General features: G+C 39.1%; 1 protein-coding gene across 1 annotated transcript in view; it reads left to right on the top strand.

Moving 5' to 3' along the window:
- The window catches only part of TMC5 (transmembrane channel like 5), a 197,784-nt gene that overhangs the window by 154,069 nt on the left and 19,441 nt on the right, over positions 1-24,274 (top strand). The window contains exons 21-24 of the mRNA XM_053694248.1: positions 3,763-3,926; positions 14,145-14,318; positions 21,277-21,355; positions 24,106-24,204. Of these exons, the coding sequence (XP_053550223.1) occupies positions 3,763-3,926; positions 14,145-14,318; positions 21,277-21,355; positions 24,106-24,204 (516 nt within the window). The remainder of the gene's footprint in view (positions 1-3,762; positions 3,927-14,144; positions 14,319-21,276; positions 21,356-24,105; positions 24,205-24,274) is intronic.

Consider the following 24,274-nt stretch of genomic DNA (forward strand, 5'->3'; position numbering starts at 1 on the left):
GTTAGGAGCGGCAGATTAGGGGTTAATAATATTTAACTAGTGTTTGTGAGGCGGGAGTGTGGCAGTTTAGGGGTTAATATGTTTATTCTTAGTGGCGGCGATGTCGGGAGCGGCAGATTAGGGTTAATCATTTTTTTTAGTGTTTGAGATGGGGAGGGCCTCGGTTTAGGGGTTAATAGGTAGTTTATGGGTGTTAGTGTACTTTTTAGCACTTTAGTTATGAGTTTTATGCTACAGCTTTGTAGTGTAAAACTCATAACTACTGACTTTAGAATGCGGTACGAATCTTGAGGGATAGGCTGTACCGCCTCCCAGGACACGCTTGTAATACCGGCGCTATGGAATTCCCATTGAAAAAAGACTATACTCAATTTGCGTAAGTTGATTTGCGATAAGGCCAAAAAAGTGTGCGGTGCCCTAAATCTGCAAGAGTCGTAATACCAGCGGTAGTGAAAAAGCAGCGTTATAACCTGATAACGCAAAACTTGTAATTAGCCGATTGTTTTTCTATTTTGGTGCTTCATATCACCCAGAACATTTATTAAAGATATTCAGCTCCCAAATCTGCAAATGTGATGAAATAGCTCTGAGAGTCTGTTAAGTAGAGTCTGTTTTTACATGCAAAGCATCTATGGGTAATTTTAATTTGCATATTCAAATGTATGCTAATATATCTGATAGTTATTATTCTAAAAGTCTCCTCAAGTAGAATAAAGAGTGAACAGATATATCATTTATATCAACTTCCCATAATGTCTTTGTCACTTTTCAGCCTTGACTTGTTATGTTAGTCTTTTGGATAGTAGTCAATAAATGACCACCTAATGAATAATGTTAGCTTGAGAGTCTGATGGGGTTAGTTACTAACTGGCAGTATTATATTAAAATGTCTTATGCTTTTTGATTGCTAGTCTGTTCTGTAAAGTCAGATTAATATATAGTGAATCACACAAATTTGTAATTAGCAGACTAATTATCTATACGTGCTTAGTTGCTCAGCTGCCAGTCTCTGATTATTCCGGAAAAGAATTTGAAAGTAAAATAAACAAACAATAAATGCTTGATATTGGTTGCCTCTCTGTAGTTTGCAGATCCCTTTCAAAAATGTACTTTCTAGTTTGGTGTTAACGTTAGATTGATATTCTAATAGGATTGATGCTGGCAGAATAATTTTAGGTGTAGTGACTAAGGGGCCGATTTATCAATTTCTGGCAGACATGATCGGCTGTAGTGTTCATGTCCACCAGACATCGCTGATGCCGACAGCATACGCTGTCGGCATTTAACATTGCACAAGCAGTTCTGGTGAACAGCTTGTGCAATGCTGCCCCTGCAGATTCGCTGCCAATCGGCCGCTAGCAGGGGGTGTCAATAAACCCAATGATACACAATTGTGTGGATTGATGTACGTATCCTCAGAGGAGGCGTATGAGTTAAGGAGCAGCGGTCTTAAGACCGCTGCTTCTTAACTCCTGTTTCCGGCAAGCCTGAAGGCTCGTGCGGAAACAGAGTCATTAGGGCGAATACGGGCAATGGTAAATCGGCCCCCATGTCTTTTATACCTCAGCTGCTTGCTAGTCTGCACTGAAATATTTTTATAATGAATCTATAGGTGATTCACAGATTTGTCATTTACAGACTATATTATTTTATAAATGTTTGATTGCTCAGCTGTCCCGTTATATAAAGCTATCTCAGTAAACAGAGTGTCACTGTCTATCGGGGTCTGCCTTCATTTGGTAAAGGAAGACTGATCAGTTTTTCCTTACCATATTAAGGCAGATGCATTCTGCTTCTGGCTGCAGTCTTTGCGGTCAATCTGACAGCAGGGACTGCAGCATGAGGCAGAAGGTTGGATGTAGGTACTACGTAAACAGGTACGCTGAGCAAAGTACTGTGTGACGCAGTACCAATGGCTTAAGGGGAAAATGGGATACAACAATTTTGCCCATATATGTAAATTAGAGGGACTTTTTTGTGATTCATATGAACATGTCATTTGAAACAAATTTGCAATTCAATTTGCTTTGTTCTCTTGGCTCACCCGATGTGCTCAGCTAGCTCACAGTAGTGCATTGCTGTTCCTTCACCAAAGGATACCAATGAAGCAAATGTGATAAAAAAAATAAAGTGTATAAAATTTTATGTTCTATCTTAATCATGAAAGAAAAATGTTGGGTTTCGTGTCCCTTTAATACAGTTTGTGATGTAGCAACGCATATTATTTTTATTGTTGCAACCTACTTTAGTTGATATTCTTGTACGGGATGAAAGGCTGTGTTTTGTTCGGACGCTGCGTTCTGGCCATTTCTTTAAGCAAAAATGCTTTATCTTTTCCTTCCTGAAAAAGATGTTTATATAGTCAATATTTGTACAAAAAAGGGAAATACTACTCTGTTATGATGGGAGAGCTCTGATCAATGACTACGTATTTTTCTGATGTACAAACAAATCCAATAAATAAAGACATTTTAAAACGGTCTGATTTGAGTTCCCAATGTGATTTCTGCTATTTGTGCTTTGTGACACCCTTGATATTTTGAAAATTCAAGTGACATCCCTGATTTGTTTATACCTTAAAGCAGTGATTTGCAACCTTTTTTTGCTGTGGCACACTTTTTTACATAAAAAATCCTGCGGCACACCACCATCCCAAAACTTTACAAAATCACACATTGTAGCCTAATACAGGATATATATATAGTGTGTGTGTGTGTGTATATATATGTGTGTGTGTGTGTATGTATATATTAGTGTGTGTGTGTGTATATATTAGTGTGTGTGTATATATATATAGTGTGTGTGTGTGTGTATATATTATATATATATATATATACACACACACTGTACTGTGCTGTCATGCCATGCCTCCTACAAACTATACATGACATATTGACATTCATTCACAAACAAACATAATGATTGTCAGTCTGCCGCGGACACCTGAGGATCTCTCACGCACACTAGTTGAAAAACACTGCCTTAAAGAGACATTAAACACTTTGAAATGGTAAAATAAAATGCTAATCATGTATATATATATATATATATATATATATATTATATATAATTTATATATATATTTATATATACAGTATATATAAACTTGCAATATTCATTTTTATTTTGTCCCTTTTTCCTGTAATTTTCTGAAATGTGCAGAACACTGTTATATTCCACACAGCCATTGGCTACACTCTCTTGTGACCTATTTATAACAGTCCTAATTGGCCAAAGCAGAGAAGGTAACCTAAGTTACAACATGGCAGTCCCATTGCTTTATAGACACTAAGGGGCCTATTTAACAAAGGTCTGTCGGACCTGATCCAACAGTGAGGATCAGGTCCGACAGACCTCACTGAATGCGGAGAGCAATACGCTCTCTGTATTCAGCATTGCACCAGCAGCTCTTGTGAGCTGCTAGTGCAACGCCGCCCTCTGCAGACTCATGGCCAATCAGCCGCCAGCAGGGGGTGTCAATCAACCAATCGTACTCGATCGGGTTGAATTGCGGCGATGTCTGTCCGCCTGCTCAGAGCAGGCGGACAGGTTATGGAGCAGCAGTCTTTAGACCGCTGCTTCATAACTGGTGTTTCTAGCGAGCCTGCAGGCTCGCCAAAACACGGGCCCTCAAGCTCCATCCAGAGCTTGATAAATGGGCCCCTAAAACTTTACACTTATTTTGTCACTATTTAAACAGCTAATGAACTTTAAAAATACACTACATGTTATTATCACTACTATGTATTTAACCCCACAAAGAAGTTAAACAACAGTGAAGTACCACTCGGGATCCGCATTGCTGGTCCAGAGCGGAAAATGCTGTTGATCAAAGCGACAGTAATAGTCACATGTGGAACTAGTGCTGCTGATTGGATCAACAACGGTCTCTGCTTGGAACCAGCAGTGTCTGGGGTAAACACACAGTAGTGTAGGGTCGATAGTCTTATAATTACAAGCTGTAACGAATTAGAGTATGTCATTTTTTACTATTATGGCCCTTTAAAATAAAGCAAAATAATGAGTGTAACTATGCATTTTACAGTAGTGTCACTAAATTACTTTTAATGGACAGAAAAGTCATAATTAGAAATTCAGGATTTAGATAGAGCATACGATTTTAATCAACTTTCCATTTACTTCTATTATTTATTTTGCTTCCTTCTTTTGTTATCCTTTTGCTGAAAGGTTTATCTAGGAAAGCTCAGAAGCAGCAGATAATCTAGGTTCTAGCTGATGTTGGTGGCTGCAAATATATAAAACCATTAGTGCATTGCTGTTCCTTCAACAAATGATACCAAGAGAATGAAACAAATTTGATAATAGAAGTAATCTAGTAAGATATTTAAAATTGTTTGTTCTATCTAAATCATGAAAGAAATGTTTTGGATTTCATGTCCCTTTAAGCTTAAGACCTTGAGGCCTATTTATCAAAGGTCTTGTGGACCTGATCTGACAGTGCGGATCAGGTCCGACAGACCTCGCTGAATGCGGAAGAGCAATACGCTCTCCTTATTCAGCAATGCACCAGCAGCTCACAAGAGCTGCTGGTGCAACGCGCCCCCTGCAGACTCGCGGCCAATCGGCCACCAGCAGGGAGGTGTCAATCAACCCGATCGTACTCGATCGGGTTGAATTGGCGATTCCTGTCCGCTTGCTCAGAGCAGCGGACGGTTATGGAGCATTGGTCTTTGTGACCGCTGCTTCATAACTGCTGTTTCTGGCGAGTCTGATGACTCGCCAGAAACACGGGCGCACAAGCTCTATACGGAGCTTGATAAACGGGCCTCATTATGAATACTCCACTGAGGGCTGTGATACCCAAATGTTATCCTTAGTTGGGAAATTGATGATTTAAATAAATAAGTGGTCTGTTTTTTTTCTCTCAAGAGGTAAATTACAATAAAACCTGGCAAAACATTAGCATCGGATTATACAGCAAATTGTTATGTAACAGGAACAGTCTTTTATTTTTTTATATCCAGTAAGAGAAAACTACAAATATTCTATGAATATAGGAATAAAGAACTGTACTCACATTGGCGATCTGCTCAAGTAGAATTTTAACCATTTCTTTCTGCCTTGTACAATTTGCCAGTAAAGGTATGAGATAATTCTGTAAAAATAATAATAATAATACAATAAATGATATCAATAGCTTATAGAGATAACACAAATTATCTGCAAAGCACTCAAATGTTAGTTAAAAAAACTAATAACTACAAATGATATCTGAATTGTGCTGATGTTTCTATTCAGAAAAGTATTAAAGTGTAAACCATAAGGCTCAGATTACAGTACCTGGTGGAAGCTGAAGATGCTACTAATAAGGCTCAGATTACAGTACCTGGTGGAAGCTGAAGATGCTACTAATAAGGCTCAGATTACAGTACCTGGTGGAAGCTGAAGATGCTACTAATAAGGCTCAGATTACAGTACCTGGTGGAAGCTGAAGATGCTACTAATAAGGCTCAGATTACAGTACCTGGTGGAAGCTGAAGATGCTACTAATAAGGCTCAGATTACAGTACCTGGTGGAAGCTGAAGATGCTACTAATAAGGCTCAGATTACAGTACCTGGTGGAAGCTGAAGATGCTACTAATAAGGCTTTCTGAGTTCCTGTTAAAGGGACAGTCTACACTAAAATTGTTATTTAAAAAGATAGATAGCGCCTTTACTATCCATTCCCCAGCTTTGCAGAACCAACACTGTTATATTTATATACTTTATAGCATTTAAACTTCTAAATATCTGCCTGTTTCTAAGCCACTACAGACAGCCTCTTAATCACATGCCTTTTTATTAGCCTTTCACAACAGGAGACTGCTAGTTCATGTGGGCCATATAGATAACATTGTGTTCAGCCCAAGGAGTTATTTAAGATTTAGCACAACACAGTACTAAATCAAGTCAATGGATATTAAATAAAAAGTCATGTGATCAGGGGCTGTCAGAAGAGGCTTAGATACAAGGTAATCACAGAGGTAAAAAGTATATTAATAAACAGTGTTAGTTATGCAAAACTGGGGAATGGGTAATTAATTATCTATCATTTAAAACAATAAAAATTCTATTGTGGACTGTCCCTTTAAAAAAGAAAAAAAAAGTCTTAAAGGGACATTGGAAAGATGCTCCCATGCACAACAAATTCCCATTTAGTGCTGCATAAAAAGGAATTATTTAAAAAAAAAAAAAAGTACATCCCAGCCCCAAAATACCAGACATCCCCTAGTGAAGTGCCTGGCTGCACCTCACTGACAAGGCCCACAGAAGGCTGAAACTATCATCTGGGTTTGTCATGTTTCTTGTTCAGAGGATTTCCTGGTATTTCCAAACTGAACAATCATTTTCAGGTGGGATCAGACAGATATAATTCAGGAAAGTTCTTCTCCTTGGAAAGCACAATTGGGCTTAAAGAGGCTTCTACTAAGTGGTGACCTAATATAGAACAAGCTACTGAGCTGATGTTTGTTGCTGGTTTAGCACTTCTTTTTCTATAAATGAGTATTTAATCATGTCTATATTTTATTGCCTAAATAAATATAAAGTAAAAGGTGTTCTAGTATCAGTAGTGCACTTGGTACTAATGCTCATTGGCTTTTAGGCTCTTTATAGCAAGTACCTATCAACCAATGAGCACTAACAGGAAGTACCTATCAACCAATGAGCATTAACAGAAGTACTATCAACCAGTGAGCATTAGCAGGAAGTACCTATCAATCATTTAGCTTTAACAGGATACTTGTCAGACAGTGAGCATTAGCAGGAAGTACCTATCAACAAATGAGCATTAACAGGATACTTGTCAGACAGTGAGCATTAGCAGGAAGTACCTATCAACAGATGAGCATTAACAGGAAGGCCCCTCAGCCAGTGAACATTATCAGGAAGTACCTATCAACCAATGAGCATTACCAGGAAGTAACTATCAGTCAGCATGCTGAGGTACTGTGGCTGAGTTCTGTAGCAACCCAAGGGTTGCAGGTTCAATCCCCGGCGAGGTCCACTCAGCCTTTCATCCTTCCGAGGTTGATAAAATGAGCAGCGCCTTGAGACCCTTACGGGTGATTAGCCGTGCTTTACAAGTACCCAATACATACATACAGTCAGTGAGTGTTAGCAGGAAGTACATATCAATTATCATTAACAGTAAGTAGCTATCAGACAGTGACCACTAGGAGCCAGTTTCAAGTTCAACCAATAAACATTAACAGGAAGTACCTATCAACAAATGAGCATTAACAGGAAGTACCCATCAGCCAATGAACATTAGGAAGAAGTACCTAGCAATTAGCTTTAAAGGGCCATAATACCCAAATGTTTAAAAACTTGAAAGTGATGCAGCATAGCTGTAAAACGCTGACTAGAAAATATCACCTGAACATCTCTATGTAAAAAAGAAAGATATTTTACCTCAAAAGTTTCTCAGTAGCCACATCCCATTGTAAAGGACTTCTAAGCAGCAAATCAGTATGTCTGTCCCGGGACAGCGGAAGGAGTGAGCTTACATGCACTCTCATCTTATTTCCCTATTCAGTGTAAGGAAGTTTACAATTAAATCTCATGAGAGTTAAGTCAAATCTCATGAGATCACAGTAAAAGAGTTCATGACCTCAGCACTGCTGATGCTGATTGGCTGCTGTTCATTTCTTAATTATTTTTTTTACCTGCAGCTGGGAGCAGCTGAGTATAACTTTTTACACAGAACTTACTCTGCTGAGCTGAGGAAATTGTGAGGTAAAATATCTTCCTTTTTTACATAGAGATGCTCAGGTGATATTTCCTGTCAGCTTTTTACAGTTATACTGCATAAGTTTCAAGTGATTTATCATATGAGTATTATGTCCCTTTAACAGGAAGTTCCTGGCAGACATTGAGCATTAGCAGGAAGTACCTATTGTATTGTTCTTGTGTAGTCACTCAAATTAGTGTCTTACCAAGGAATAACTCAGAGAACACAGATCTGCATCTAGTCACTAGCTTTATTTTCCTAACTGAACTTGTTACCATATATGGTAGAAAGACCAACAGCCAATCAACATTCTGTATGCAAATTAACAAACACATCACATACCATGTTAATAACATTACACCTATCAACCAATAAGCATTATCAGGAAGTACCTGTCAGAAAGTGAGCATTAGCAGGAAGTACTTATCAACCAATGAGCATTATCAGGAAGTACCTATCAGCCAGTGAGCATAAGCAGGAAGTACATATCAATCAATTATCATTAACAATAAGTAGCTATCAGACAGTGATCATTAGGAGGCACTACCTCTCTACCAATAAGCATTAACAGGAAGTACCTATCAGCCAGTGAATATTAACAGGAAGTACCTATCAATCAATTAGCATTAACAGGAAGTACCAACCAATGAGCATTAGCAGGAAGTACCTATCAATCAATTAGCATTAACAGGAAGTACCAACCAATGAGCATTAGCAGGAAGTACCTATCAATCAATTAGCATTAACAGGAAGTACCTATCAGCCAGTGAATATTAACAGGAAGTACCTATCAATCAATTAGCATTAACAGGAAGTACCAACCAATGAGCATTAGCAGGAAGTACCTATCAGCCAGTGAATATTAACAGGAAGTACCTATCAGCCAGTGAATATTAACAGGAAGTACCTATCAATCAATTAGCATTAACAGGAAGTACCAACCAATGAGCATTAGCAGGAAGTACCTATCAATCAATTAGCATTACCAGGAATTACCTATCAACCAATGAGCATTAGCAGGAAGTACCTATCAGCCAGTGAATATTAACAGGAAGTACCTATCAGCCAGTGAATATTAACAGGAAGTACCTATCAATCAATTAGCATTAAAAGGAAGTACCAACCAATGAGCATTAGCAGGAAGTACCTATCAATCAATTAGCATTACCAGGAATTACCTATCAACCAATGAGCATTTGTAGGAAGTACCTATCAGCCAGTGAATATTAACAAGAAGTACCTATCAGCCAGTGAATATTAACAGGAAGTACCTATCAATCAATTAGCATTAAAAGGAAGTACCAACCAATGAGCATTAGCAGGAAGTACCTATCAATCAATTAGCATTACCAGGAATTACCTATCAACCAATGAGCATTAGCAGGAAGTACCTATCAGCCAGTGAGCATTAGCAGGAAGTACCTATCAATCAACAAGTATTAGTAGGAAGTACACAACTGATACATCTGTATTAGGTTCAATTTCAATTTAAATAGCTGTTACTTTCTATTTTTGTCTTGTAAGTACAAAGAAAGTCAGTGTGTTTACATACTGCTCTTTCATGTGGATGACATACATTTTGAGTAAAGTGTCCCTTTGAGTTAATTGTCCTTTTAAACTCAACACATTATTCCAAAGTCCATTTAACCAACAAATTACAATAGAGACAAAGATTTTTAGCAACATCTCATTAGTTTTGTTGGTATAAACAAAAGTGACTTTTACAAACACAAAGATGTAGCTGTAGGAAACAAGCAATTACCGCTAATAGTGTTCCGATGACAAAGGGAGAGTGTACTGTAAAATTGTTTTGTATTTCCAATTACTTTTTATACCAGCAGCAGAGTATTACATGTATGATAAATTGCTCTTTAGGTTTATTATATATGAAATAGCTGGTTTTGTCCTTTGTTACTGCAACCCATTAGCTGAACTTGCAGGGAATCAGATCTCCTTATTCATCACTTTTAGTAAACACAAATGCTTCCTTCTGATATTGTCTCTGTAGAGCAAAGCCCAATTCTTAAGAGGAACAATTGAACATTAACATTTTATTACTTTTCACTCCTAACCCCAATGGAGTATAATTTATTCTGCTGGTTATGTTTACATCTTTTTTTTTAAACAATTGAATACACCCAGCAGGTAAAATTGATCATTGGGAACGCGTTAAAGGCGAGAAACTGTTATAGTACACTGCCCCTTTAACTCAGTCACTAAATAATGCTAAGTCCCAGCTACAGTGGGGCAAAAAAGTATTTAGTCAGCCACCAATTGTGCAAGTTCTCCCACTTAAGAAGATGAGAGAGGCCTGTAATTTTCATGATAGGTATACCTCAACTATGAGAGAAAAAATGTGGAAACAAATCCAGACAATCACATTGTCTGATTTGGAAAGAATTTATTTTCAAATTATGGTGGAAAATAAGTATTTGGTCAATATCAAAAGTTCATCTCAATATAATCCTTTGTTGGCAATGACAGAGGTCAAACATTTTCTGTAAGTCTTCACAAGGTTGTCACACACTGTTGCTGTTATGTTGGCCCATTCCTGCATGTATATCTCCTATAGAGCAGTGATGTTTTGGGGCTGTCACTGGGAAACACGGACTTTCAACTCCCTCCAAAGGTTTTCTATGGGGTTGAGATCTGGAGACTGGCTAGGCCACTCCAGGACCTTGAAATGCTTCTTACGAAGCCACTCCTTCGTTGCCCGGGTGGTGTATTTGGGATCATTGTCATGCTGAAAGACCCAGTCACGTTTCATCTTCAATGTCCTTGCTGATGGAAGGAGGTTTGCACTCAAAATCTCACGATACATGGCCCCATTCATTCTTTCATGTACACGGATCAGTCGTCCTGTTCCCTTTGCAGAGAAACAGCCCCAAAGCATGATGTTGCCACCCCCATGCTTCACAGTAGGTATGGTGTTCTTTGGTTGCAACTCAGCATTCTCTCTCCTCCAAACATGACGAGTTGTGTTTCTACCAAAAAGTTCTACTTTGGTTTCATCTGACCATATGACATTCTCCCAATCAGCTTCTGGATCATCCAAATGCTCTCTAGCATACTTCAGATGGGCTTGGACATATACTGGCTTAAGCAGGGGGACACGTCTGGCACTGCAGGATCTGGGTAGCCTTTGTTACGTTGGTCCCAGCTCTCTGCAGGTCATTTACTAGGTCCCCCCGTGTGGTTCTGGGATGTTTGCTCACCGTTCTTGTGATCATTTTGACCCCAGATCGAGGGAGATTATCAGTGGTCTTGTATGTCTTCCATTTTCTAATTATTGCTCCCACAGTTGATTTCTTCACACCAAGCTGCTTGCCTATTGCAGATTCAGGCTTTCCAGCCTGGTGCAGGTCTACAATTTTGTTTCTGGTGTCCTTCGACAGCTCTTTGGTTTTCACTATAGTGGAGTTTGGAGTGTGACTGTTTGAGGTTGTGGACAGGTGTCTTTTATACTGATAACAAGTTCAAACTGGTGCCATTAATACAGGTAATAAGTGGAGAACAGAGGAGCCTCTTAAAGAAGAAGATACAGGTCTGTGAGAGCCAGAAATCTTGCTTGTTTGTAGGTGACCAAATACTTATTTTCCTCCATAATATGCAAATAAATTCTTTCCAAATCAGACAATGTGATTGTCTGGATTTGTTTCCACATTTTGTCTCTCATAGTTGAGGTATACCTATGATGAAAATTACAGGCCTCTCTCATCTTAAGTGGGAGAACTTGCACAATTGTTGGCTGACTAAATACTTTTTTGCCCAACTGTAGGTACCTTTAAAATAAATTAGAAAATATTACAAATAGATGATAAATAAATTAACTTAAATACCAAGTAAGTCTGTAGACTTGAGTCTACATCTGATACTTTGGGGCTTGGTTCGGAGTCAGAAAATCAGAACAATGTTATTAAAAAATAACCAAAACTATACTTTGTTACAAAAACACTCCCAGATGGGCTGTATAAATGAATCATCTAAGTGTCCCTTTAATGTGTTTCAAACTACTTGTTATACCAGCCACAGAGTTTAAAGTTTAGAAGTATTTTTGTATATGAAATAACTGTTTCTGCTAACTGAAACCTCAGCCCAATACAGGGCCAGATTTCGAGTGGTGCATTAACAGTTACATGCGAGCTATAAGCTATTTCTAATTAGAAAATAAAAGTGAAGGCACTATTTGTAAACAATTTAATACACTCCAGTAGGTACTATGGATAATTGGGAACATATAAAAGGGGAGAAAATATGAGAGTACACTTCAAGTTAATCTGAAGCCCAGTGACTGCGTGTACTATCACTATATACTTACAAGACGATCATGGTCAAGATGTAATAAAACAGAACACTTTCAATTATGTTTTTATAAATCCAGACGACCCACAACAAATTCTCATGGATCGATATAGTAGATATCCAACGGGTGATGGAATCAAACGGAGTCTGTAATTCTCGGAAGGGACCACACAGTTGGGAAGGTGTGCGTCTATAGAAACATAGAATAAGAGCATGAACGTCTGGATGCCGCAGTGTCACTCCATAAATACAAGTCCTAGTGTTGTATTCATCTGCTGAGTAGCACTGATTAGTAGTCTCAAATATATACCATATGGTATCTATAGAGTCATATAAAAATACCCTGTTTTCTTATAATAGGCCTGCTTCTCTACAGCTCTGTGCAGGGGCGGAACTGAGACCGGGCCTCCAAAAGGGGGGGGCAGCTTCAGAAAATAAAATAAAATAAATTTCAACTTGTTGACCTGCCGCTGCCTGCACTGATATCATGTGAGTGTGATTTGATGCCTCACTAGTGTCTCTGACTACAGGGGTTAGTGTTTCTGTTTTACCCATTGGTTTATGTGTGTGTGTGTGTGTGTGTGTATTTATGCATGTATGTGTGTGTGTGTGTTATATGTATGTGTGTGTGTGTATATTGTGGAACCTGCAGATTACAGACCTCGTTACTACAGCATGGGGGGGGCGGGGGGTAAACAGTGTCACTATACAGTACCACTATATACAGTATGGGGGGCTGGACTATGTCACAGACTACTGTGGTCACTATATAAAGTACTGGGGCGGGTAGGGTCAGGCCAGCCATCTCACCGGCAGATTACAGACTGTGGGGCATATTTATCAAGCTCCGAAGGGAGCTTGATGCCCGTGTTTCTGAGGGGCCTGCAGGCTCGCCAGAAACAGCAGTTATGAAGCAGCGGTCACAAAGACCGCTGCTCCATAACCTGTCCGCCTGCTCTGAGCAGGCGGACAGACATCGCCGCAATTTAACCCGATCGGGTTGATTGACACCCCCTGCTGGCGGACGATTGGCCACGAGTCTGCAGGGGGCGGCGTTGCACCAGCAGCTCTTGTGAGCTGCTGGTGCAATGCTGAATACGGCGAGCGTATTGCTCGCGTATTCAGCGAGGTCTGGCGGACCTGTACGCAGTGTCGGATCGTGCGTGAATACGGCGAGCAATACGCTCGCCGTATTCAGCATTGCACCAGCAGCTCACAAGAGCTGCTGGTGCAACGCCGCCCCCTGCAGACTCGTGGCCAATCGTCCGCCAGCAGGGGGTGTCAATCAACCCGATCGGGTTAAATTGCGGCGATGTCTGTCCGCCTGCTCAGAGCAGGCGGACAGGTTATGGAGCAGCGGTCTTTGTGACCGCTGCTTCATAACTGCTGTTTCTGGCGAGCCTGCAGGCCCCTCAGAAACACGGGGCATCAAGCTCCCTTCGGAGCTTGATAAATATGCCCCACAGTCTGTAATCTGCCGGTGAGATGGCTGGCCTGACCCTACCCGCCCCAGTACTTTATATAGTGACCACAGTAGTCTGTGACATAGTCCAGCCCCCCATACTGTATATAGTGGTACTGTATAGTGACACTGTTTACCCCCCGCCGCCCCCCCATGCTGTAGTAACGAGGTCTGTAATCTGCAGGTTCCACAAATATACACACACACACATACATATATACACACACACACACATACATGCATAAATACACACACACACACACACACACACATAAACCAATGGGTAAAACAGAAACACTAACCCCTGTAGTCAGAGACACTAGTGAGGCATCAAATCACACTCACATGATATCAGTGCAGGCAGCGGCAGGTCAACAAGTTGAAATTTATTTTATTTTATTTTCTGAAGCTGCCCCCCCCCCCTTTTGGAGGCCCGGTCTCAGTTCCGCCCCTGCACAGAGCTGTAGAGAAGCAGGCCTATTATAAGAAAACAGGGTATTTTTATATGACTCTATAGATACCATATGGTATATATTTGAGACTACTAATCAGTGCTACTCAGCAGATGAATACAACACTAGGACTTGTATTTATGGAGTGACACTGCGGCATCCAGACGTTCATGCTCTTATTCTATGTTTCTATAGACGCACACCTTCCCAACTGTGTGGTCCCTTCCGAGAATTACAGACTCCGTTTGATTCCATCACCCGTTGGATATCTACTATATCGATCCATGAGAATTTGTTGTGGGTCGTCTGGATTTATAAAAACATAATTGAAAGTGTTCTGTTTTATTACATCTTGACCATGATCGTCTTGTAAGTATATAGTGATAGTACACGCAGTCACTGGGCTTCAGATTAACTTGAAGTGTACTCTCATATTTTCTCCCCTTTTATATGTTCCCAATTATCCATAGTACCTACTGGAGTGTATTAAATTGTTTACAAATAGTGCCTTCACTTTTATTTTCTAATTAGAAATAGCTTATAGCTCGCACGTAACTGTTAATGCACCACTCGAAATCTGGCCCTGTATTGGGCTGAGGTTTCAGTTAGCAGAAACAGTTATTTCATATACAAAAATACTTCTAAACTTTAAACTCTGTGGCTGGTATAACAAGTAGTTTGAAACACATTAAAGGGACACTTAGATGATTCATTTATACAGCCCATCTGGGAGTGTTTTTGTAACAAAGTATAGTTTTGGTTATTTTTTAATAACATTGTTCTGATTTTCTGACTCCGAACCAAGCCCCAAAGTATCAGATGTAGACTCAAGTCTACAGACTTACTTGGTATTTAAGTTAATTTATTTTATCATCTATTTGTAATATTTTCTAATTTATTTTAAAGGTACCTACAGTTGGGCAAAAAAGTATTTAGTCAGCCAACAATTGTGCAAGTTCTCCCACTTAAGAAGATGAGAGAGGCCTGTAATTTTCATCATAGGTATACCTCAACTATGAGAGACAAAATGTGGAAACAAATCCAGACAATCACATTGTCTGATTTGGAAAGAATTTATTTGCATATTATGGAGGAAAATAAGTATTTGGTCACCTACAAACAAGCAAGATTTCTGGCTCTCACAGACCTGTATCTTCTTCTTTAAGAGGCTCCTCTGTTCTCCACTTATTACCTGTATTAATGGCACCAGTTTGAACTTGTTATCAGTATAAAAGACACCTGTCCACAACCTCAAACAGTCACACTCCAAACTCCACTATAGTGAAAACCAAAGAGCTGTCGAAGGACACCAGAAACAAAATTGTAGACCTGCACCAGGCTGGAAAGCCTGAATCTGCAATAGGCAAGCAGCTTGGTGTGAAGAAATCAACTGTGGGAGCAATAATTAGAAAATGGAAGACATACAAGACCACTGATAATCTCCCTCGATCTGGGGTCAAAATGATCACAAGAACGGTGAGCAAACATCCCAGAACCACACGGGGGGACCTAGTGAATGACCTGCAGAGAGCTGGGACCAACGTAACAAAGGCTACCATCAGGGACTCAGATCCTGCAGTGCCAGACGTGTCCCCCTGCTTAAGCCAGTATATGTCCAAGCCCATCTGAAGTATGCTAGAGAGCATTTGGATGATCCAGAAGCTGATTGGGAGAATGTCATATGGTCAGATGAAACCAAAGTAGAACTTTTTGGTAGAAACACAACTCGTCATGTTTGGAGGAGAGAGAATGCTGAGTTGCAACCAAAGAACACCATACCTACTGTGAAGCATGGGGGTGGCAACATCATGCTTTGGGGCTGTTTCTCTGCAAAGGGAACAGGACGACTGATCCGTGTACATGAAAGAATGAATGGGGCCATGTATCGTGAGATTTTGAGTGCAAACCTCCTTCCATCAGCAAGGACATTGAAGATGAAACGTGACTGGGTCTTTCAGCATGACAATGATCCCAAATACACCACCCGGGCAACGAAGGAGTGGCTTCGTAAGAAGCATTTCAAGGTCCTGGAGTGGCCTAGCCAGTCTCCAGATCTCAACCCCATAGAAAACCTTTGGAGGGAGTTGAAAGTCCGTGTTTCCCAGTGACAGCCCCAAAACATCACTGCTCTATAGGAGATATACATGCAGGAATGGGCCAACATAACAGCAACAGTGTGTGACAACCTTGTGAAGACTTACAGAAAATGTTTGACCTCTGTCATTGCCAACAAAGGATATATATTGAGATGAACTTTTGATATTGACCAAATACTTATTTTCCACCATAATTTGAAAATAAATTCTTTCCAAATCAGACAATGTGATTGTCTGGATTTGTTTCCACATTTTTTCTCTCATAGTTGAGGTATACCTATCATGAAAATTACAGGCCTCTCTCATCTTCTTAAGTGGGAGAACTTGCACAATTGGTGGCTGACTAAATACTTTTTTGCCCCACTGTAGCTGGGACTTAGCATTATTTAGTGACTGAGTTAAAGGGGCAGTGTACTATAACAGTTTCTCGCCTTTAACGCGTTCCCAATGATCAATTTTACCTGCTGGGTGTATTCAATTGTTTAAAAAAAAAGATGTAAACATAACCAGCAGAATAAATTATACTCCCATTGGGGGTTAGGAGTGAAAAGTAATAAAATGTTAATGTTCAATTGTTCCTCTTAAGAATTGGGCTTTGCTCTACAGAGACAATATCAGAAGGAAGCATTTGTGTTTACTAAAAGTGATGAATAAGGAGATCTGATTCCCTGCAAGTTCAGCTAATGGGTTGCAGTAACAAAGGACAAAACCAGCTATTTCATATATAATAAACCTAAAGGAGCAATTTATCATACATGTAATACTCTGCTGCTGGTATAAAAAGTAATTGGAAATACAAAACAATTTTACAGTACACTCTCCCTTTGTCATCGGAACACTATTAGCGGTAATTGCTTGTTTCCTACAGCTACATCTTTGTGTTTGTAAAAGTCACTTTTGTTTATACCAACAAAACTAATGAGATGTTGCTAAAAATCTTTGTCTCTATTGTAATTTGTTGGTTAAATGGACTTTGGAATAATGTGTTGAGTTTAAAAGGACAATTAACTCAAAGGGACACTTTACTCAAAATGTATGTCATCCACATGAAAGAGCAGTATGTAAACACACTGACTTTCTTTGTACTTACAAGACAAAAATAGAAAGTAACAGCTATTTAAATTGAAATTGAACCTAATACAGATGTATCAGTTGTGTACTTCCTACTAATACTTGTTGATTGATAGGTACTTCCTGCTAATGCTCACTGGCTGATAGGTACTTCCTGCTAATGCTCATTGGTTGATAGGTAATTCCTGGTAATGCTAATTGATTGATAGGTACTTCCTGCTAATGCTCATTGGTTGGTACTTCCTTTTAATGCTAATTGATTGATAGGTACTTCCTGTTAATATTCACTGGCTGATAGGTACTTCTTGTTAATATTCACTGGCTGATAGGTACTTCCTACAAATGCTCATTGGTTGATAGGTAATTCCTGGTAATGCTAATTGATTGATAGGTACTTCCTGCTAATGCTCATTGGTTGGTACTTCCTTTTAATGCTAATTGATTGATAGGTACTTCCTGTTAATATTCACTGGCTGATAGGTACTTCCTGTTAATATTCACTGGCTGATAGGTACTTCCTGCTAATGCTCATTGGTTGATAGGTAATTCCTGGTAATGCTAATTGATTGATAGGTACTTCCTGCTAATGCTCATTGGTTGGTACTTCCTGTTAATGCTAATTGATTGATAGGTACTTCCTGTTAATATTCACTGGCTGATAGGTACTTCCTGTTAATATTCACTGGCTGATAGGTACTTCCTGCTAATGCTCATTGGTTGGTACTTCCTGTTAATGCTAATTGATTGATAGGTACTTCCTGTTAATATTCACTGGCTGATAGGTACTTCCTGTTAATGCTAATTGATTGATAGGTACTTCCTGCTAATGCTCATTGGTTGGTACTTCCTGTTAATGCTAATTGATTGATAGGTACTTCCTGCTAATGCTCATTGGTTGGTACTTCCTGTTAATGCTAATTGATTGATAGGTACTTCCTGTTAATATTCACTGGCTGATAGGTACTTCCTGTTAATGCTTATTGGTAGAGAGGTAGTGCCTCCTAATGATCACTGTCTGATAGCTACTTATTGTTAATGATAATTGATTGATATGTACTTCCTGCTTATGCTCACTGGCTGATAGGTACTTCCTGATAATGCTCATTGGTTGATAAGTACTTCCTGCTAATGCTCACTTTCTGACAGGTACTTCCTGATAATGCTTATTGGTTGATAGGTGTAATGTTATTAACATGGTATGTGATGTGTTTGTTAATTTGCATACAGAATGTTGATTGGCTGTTGGTCTTTCTACCATATATGGTAACAAGTTCAGTTAGGAAAATAAAGCTAGTGACTAGATGCAGATCTGTGTTCTCTGAGTTATTCCTTGGTAAGACACTAATTTGAGTGACTACACAAGAACAATACAATAGGTACTTCCTGCTAATGCTCAATGTCTGCCAGGAACTTCCTGTTAAAGGGACATAATACTCATATGATAAATCACTTGAAACTTATGCAGTATAACTGTAAAAAGCTGACAGGAAATATCACCTGAGCATCTCTATGTAAAAAAGGAAGATATTTTACCTCACAATTTCCTCAGCTCAGCAGAGTAAGTTCTGTGTAAAAAGTTATACTCAGCTGCTCCCAGCTGCAGGTAAAAAAAATAATTAAGAAATGAACAGCAGCCAATCAGCATCAGCAGTGCTGAGGTCATGAACTCTTTTACTGTGATCTCATGAGATTTGACTTAACTCTCATGAGATTTAATTGTAAACTTCCTTACACTGAATAGGGAAATAAGATGAGAGTGCATGTAAGCTCACTCCTTCCGCTGTCCCGGGACAGACATACTGATTTGCTGCTTAGAAGTCCTTTACAATGGGATGTGGCTACTGAGAAACTTTTGAGGTAAAATATCTTTCTTTTTTACATAGAGATGTTCAGGTGATATTTTCTAGTCAGCGTTTTACAGCTATGCTGCATCACTTTCAAGTTTTTAAACATTTGGGTATTATGGCCCTTTAAAGCTAATTGCTAGGTACTTCTTCCTAATGTTCATTGGCTGATGGGTACTTCCTGTTAATGCTCATTTGTTGATAGGTACTTCCTGTTAATGTTTATTGGTTGAACTTGAAACTGGCTCCTAGTGGTCACTGTCTGATAGCTACTTACTGTTAATGATAATTGATATGTACTTCCTGCTAACACTCACTGACTGTATGTATGTATTGGGTACTTGTAAAGCACGGCTAATCACCCGTAAGGGTCTCAAGGCGCTGCTCATTTTATCAACCTCGGAAGGATGAAAGGCTGAGTGGACCTCGCCGGGGATTGAACCTGCAACCCTTGGGTTGCTACAGAACTCAGCCACAGTACCTCAGCATGCTGACTGATAGTTACTTCCTGGTAATGCTCATTGGTTGATAGGTACTTCCTGATAATGTTCACTGGCTGAGGGGCCTTCCTGTTAATGCTCATCTGTTGATAGGTACTTCCTGCTAATGCTCACTGTCTGACAAGTATCCTGTTAATGCTCATTTGTTGATAGGTACTTCCTGCTAATGCTCACTGTCTGACAAGTATCCTGTTAAAGCTAAATGATTGATAGGTACTTCCTGCTAATGCTCACTGGTTGATAGGTACTTCCTGTTAATGCTCATTGGTTGATAGGTACTTCCTGTTAGTGCTCATTGGTTGATAGGTACTTGCTATAAAGAGCCTAAAAGCCAATGAGCATTAGTACCAAGTGCACTACTGATACTAGAACACCTTTTACTTTATATTTATTTAGGCAATAAAATATAGACATGATTAAATACTCATTTATAGAAAAAGAAGTGCTAAACCAGCAACAAACATCAGCTCAGTAGCTTGTTCTATATTAGGTCACCACTTAGTAGAAGCCTCTTTAAGCCCAATTGTGCTTTCCAAGGAGAAGAACTTTCCTGAATTATATCTGTCTGATCCCACCTGAAAATGATTGTTCAGTTTGGAAATACCAGGAAATCCTCTGAACAAGAAACATGACAAACCCAGATGATAGTTTCAGCCTTCTGTGGGCCTTGTCAGTGAGGTGCAGCCAGGCACTTCACTAGGGGATGTCTGGTATTTTGGGGCTGGGATGTACTTTTTTTTTTTTTTAAATAATTCCTTTTTATGCAGCACTAAATGGGAATTTGTTGTGCATGGGAGCATCTTTCCAATGTCCCTTTAAGACTTTTTTTTTCTTTTTTAAAGGGACAGTCCACAATAGAATTTTTATTGTTTTAAATGATAGATAATTAATTACCCATTCCCCAGTTTTGCATAACTAACACTGTTTATTAATATACTTTTTACCTCTGTGATTACCTTGTATCTAAGCCTCTTCTGACAGCCCCCTGATCACATGACTTTTTATTTAATATCCATTGACTTGATTTAGTACTGTGTTGTGCTAAATCTTAAATAACTCCTTGGGCGTGAACACAATGTTATCTATATGGCCCACATGAACTAGCAGTCTCCTGTTGTGAAAGGCTAATAAAAAGGCATGTGATTAAGAGGCTGTCTGTAGTGGCTTAGAAACAGGCAGATATTTAGAAGTTTAAATGCTATAAAGTATATAAATATAACAGTGTTGGTTCTGCAAAGCTGGGGAATGGATAGTAAAGGCGCTATCTATCTTTTTAAATAACAATTTTAGTGTAGACTGTCCCTTTAACAGGAACTCAGAAAGCCTTATTAGTAGCATCTTCAGCTTCCACCAGGTACTGTAATCTGAGCCTTATTAGTAGCATCTTCAGCTTCCACCAGGTACTGTAATCTGAGCCTTATTAGTAGCATCTTCAGCTTCCACCAGGTACTGTAATCTGAGCCTTATTAGTAGCATCTTCAGCTTCCACCAGGTACTGTAATCTGAGCCTTATTAGTAGCATCTTCAACTTCCACCAGGTACTGTAATCTGAGCCTTATTAGTAGCATCTTCAGCTTCCACCAGGTACTGTAATCTGAGCCTTATTAGTAGCATCTTCAGCTTCCACCAGCTACTGTAATCTGAGCCTTATGGTTTACACTTTTAATACTTTTCTGAATAGAAACATCAGCACAATTCAGATATCATTTGTAGTTATTAGTTTTTTTAACTAACATTTGAGTGCTTTGCAGATAATTTGTGTTATCTCTATAAGCTATTGATATCATTTATTGTATTATTATTATTATTTTTACAGAATTATCTCATACCTTTACTGGCAAATTGTACAAGGTCAGAAAGAAATGGTTAAAATTCTACTTGAGCAGATCGCCAATGTGAGTACAGTTCTTTATTCCTATATTCATAGAATATTTGTAGTTTTCTCTTACTGGATATAAACAAATAAAAGACTGTTCCTGTTACATAACTATTTTCTGTATAATCCGATGCTAATGTTTTGCCAGGTTTTATTGTAATTTACCTCTTAGAGAGAAAAAAAACAGACCACTTATTTATTTAAATCATCAATTTCCCAACTAAGGATAACATTTGGGTATCACAGCCCTCAGTGGAGTATTCATAATGAGGCCCGTTTATCAAGCTCCGTATAGAGCTTGTGCGCCCGTGTTTCTGGCGAGTCATCAGACTCGCCAGAAACAGCAGTTATGAAGCAGCGGTCACAAAGACCAATGCTCCATAACCTTGTCCGTCTGCTCTGAGCAAGCGGACAGGAATCGCCGGAATTCAACCCGATCGAGTACGATCGGGTTGATTGACACCTCCCTGCTGGTGGCCGATTGGCCGCGAGTCTGCAGGGGGCGGCGTTGCACCAGCAGCTCTTGTGAGCTGCTGGTGCATTGCTGAATAAGGAGAGCGCATTGCTCTCCGCATTCAGCGAGGTCTGTCGGACCTGATCCGCACTGTCAGATCAGGTCCACAAGACCTTTGATACATAGGCCTCAAGGTCTTAAGCTTAAAGGGACATGAAATCCAAAACATTTCTTTCATGATTTAGATAGAACAAACCATTTTAAATATCTTTCTAGATTACTTCTATTATCAAATTTGTTTCATTCTCTTGGTATCATTTGTTGAAGGAACAGCAATGCACTAATGGTTTTATATATATTTGCAGCCACCAATCAGCAGCTAGAACCTAGATTATCTGCTGCTTCTGAGCTTTCCTAGATAAACCTTTCAGCAAAAGGATAACAAAAGAAGGAAGCAAAATAAATAATAGAAGTAAATTGGAAAGTTGATTAAAATCGTATGCTCTATCTAAATCCTGAATTTCTAATTATGACTTTTCTGTCCCATTAAAAGTAATTTAGTGACACTACTGTAAAATGCATAGTTACACTCATTATTTTGCTTTATTTTAAAGGGCCATAATAGTAAAAAATGACATACTCTAATTCGTTACAGCTTGTAATTATAAGACTATCGACCCTACACTACTGTGTGTTTACCCCAGAGCACTGCTGGTTCCAAGCAGAGACCGTTGTTGATCCAATCAGCAGCACTAGTTCCACATGTGACTATTACTGTCGCTTTGATCAACAGCATTTTCCGCTCTGGACCAGCAATGCGGATCCCGAGTGGTACTTCTACTGTGTGTTTAACTTCTTTGTGGGGTTAAATACATAGTAGTGATAATAACATGTAGATGTATTTTTAAAGGTTCATTAGCTGTTTAAATAGTGACAAAATAAGTGTAAAGTTTTAGGGGCCCATTTATCAAGCTCTGGATGGAGCTTGAGGGCCCGTGTTTTTGGCGAGCCTGCAGGCTCGCTAGAAACACCAGTTATGAAGCAGCGGTCTAAAGACTGCTGCTCCATAACCTGTCCGCCTGCTCTGAGCAGGCGGACAGACATCGCCGCAATTCAACCCGATCGAGTACGATTGGGTTGATTGACACCCCCTGCTGGCGGCTGATTGGCCATGAGTCTGCAGAGGGCGGCGTTGCACTAGCAGCTCACAAGAGCTGCTGGTGCAATGCTGAATACAGAGAGCGTATTGCTCTCCGCATTCAGTGAGGTCTGTCGGACCTGATCCTCACTGTTGGATCAGGTCCGACAGACCTTTGTTAAATAGGCCCCTTAGTGTCTATAAAGCAATGGGAGCTGCCATGTTGTAACTTAGGTTACCTTCTCTGCTTTGGCCAATTAGGGACTGTTATAAATAGGTCACAAGAGAGTGTAGCCAATGGCTGTGTGGAATATAACAGTGTTCTGCACAATTTCAGAATGGAATTACAGGAAAAAGGGACAAAATAAATAATGAAAGTATATTGCAAGTTTATATATACTGTATATATATATATATATATATATATATATATATATATATATATATATATATATATATATATATACATGATTTAGCATTTTATTTTACCATTTCAAAGTGTTTAATGTCTCTTTAAGGCAGTGTTTTTCAACTAGTGTGCGTGAGAGATCCTCAGGTGTGCCGCGGCAGACTGACAATCATTATGATTGTTTGTGAATGAATGTCAATATGTCATGTATAGTTTGTAGGAGGCATGGCATGACAGCACAGTACAGTGTGTGTGTATATATATATATATATATATATATACACACACACACACACTATATATATATACACACACACTATATATATATACACACACACACACACTATATATATATATACACACACACACACACTATATATATATATATACACACACACACACACTATATATATATATCCTGTATTAGGCTACAATGTGTGATTTTGTAAAGTTTTGGGATGGTGGTGTGCCGCAGGATTTTTTATGTAAAAAAGTGTGCCACAGCAAAAAAAAGGTTGCAAATCACTGCTTTAAGGTATAAACAAATCAGGGATGTCACTTGAATTTTCAAAATATATCAAGGGTGTCACAAAGCACAAATAGCAGAAATCACATTGGGAACTCAAATCAGACCGTTTTAAAATGTCTTTATTTATTGGATTTGTTTGTACATCAGAAAATACGTAGTCATTGATCAGAGCTCTCCCATCATAACAGAGTAGTTTCCCTTTTTTGTACAAATATTGACTATATAAACATCTTTTTCAGGAAGGAAAAGATAAAGCATTTTTGCTTAAAGAAATGGCCAGAACGCAGCGTCCGAACAAAACACAGCCTTTCATCCCGTACAAGGAATATCAACTAAAAGTAGGTTGCAACAATAAAAATAATATGCGTTGCTACATCACAAACTGTATTAAAGGGACACGAAACCCAA

This window comes from Bombina bombina, chromosome 11 (assembly GCF_027579735.1).
Source record: "Bombina bombina isolate aBomBom1 chromosome 11, aBomBom1.pri, whole genome shotgun sequence".
Lineage (NCBI taxonomy): Eukaryota > Metazoa > Chordata > Amphibia > Anura > Bombinatoridae > Bombina > Bombina bombina.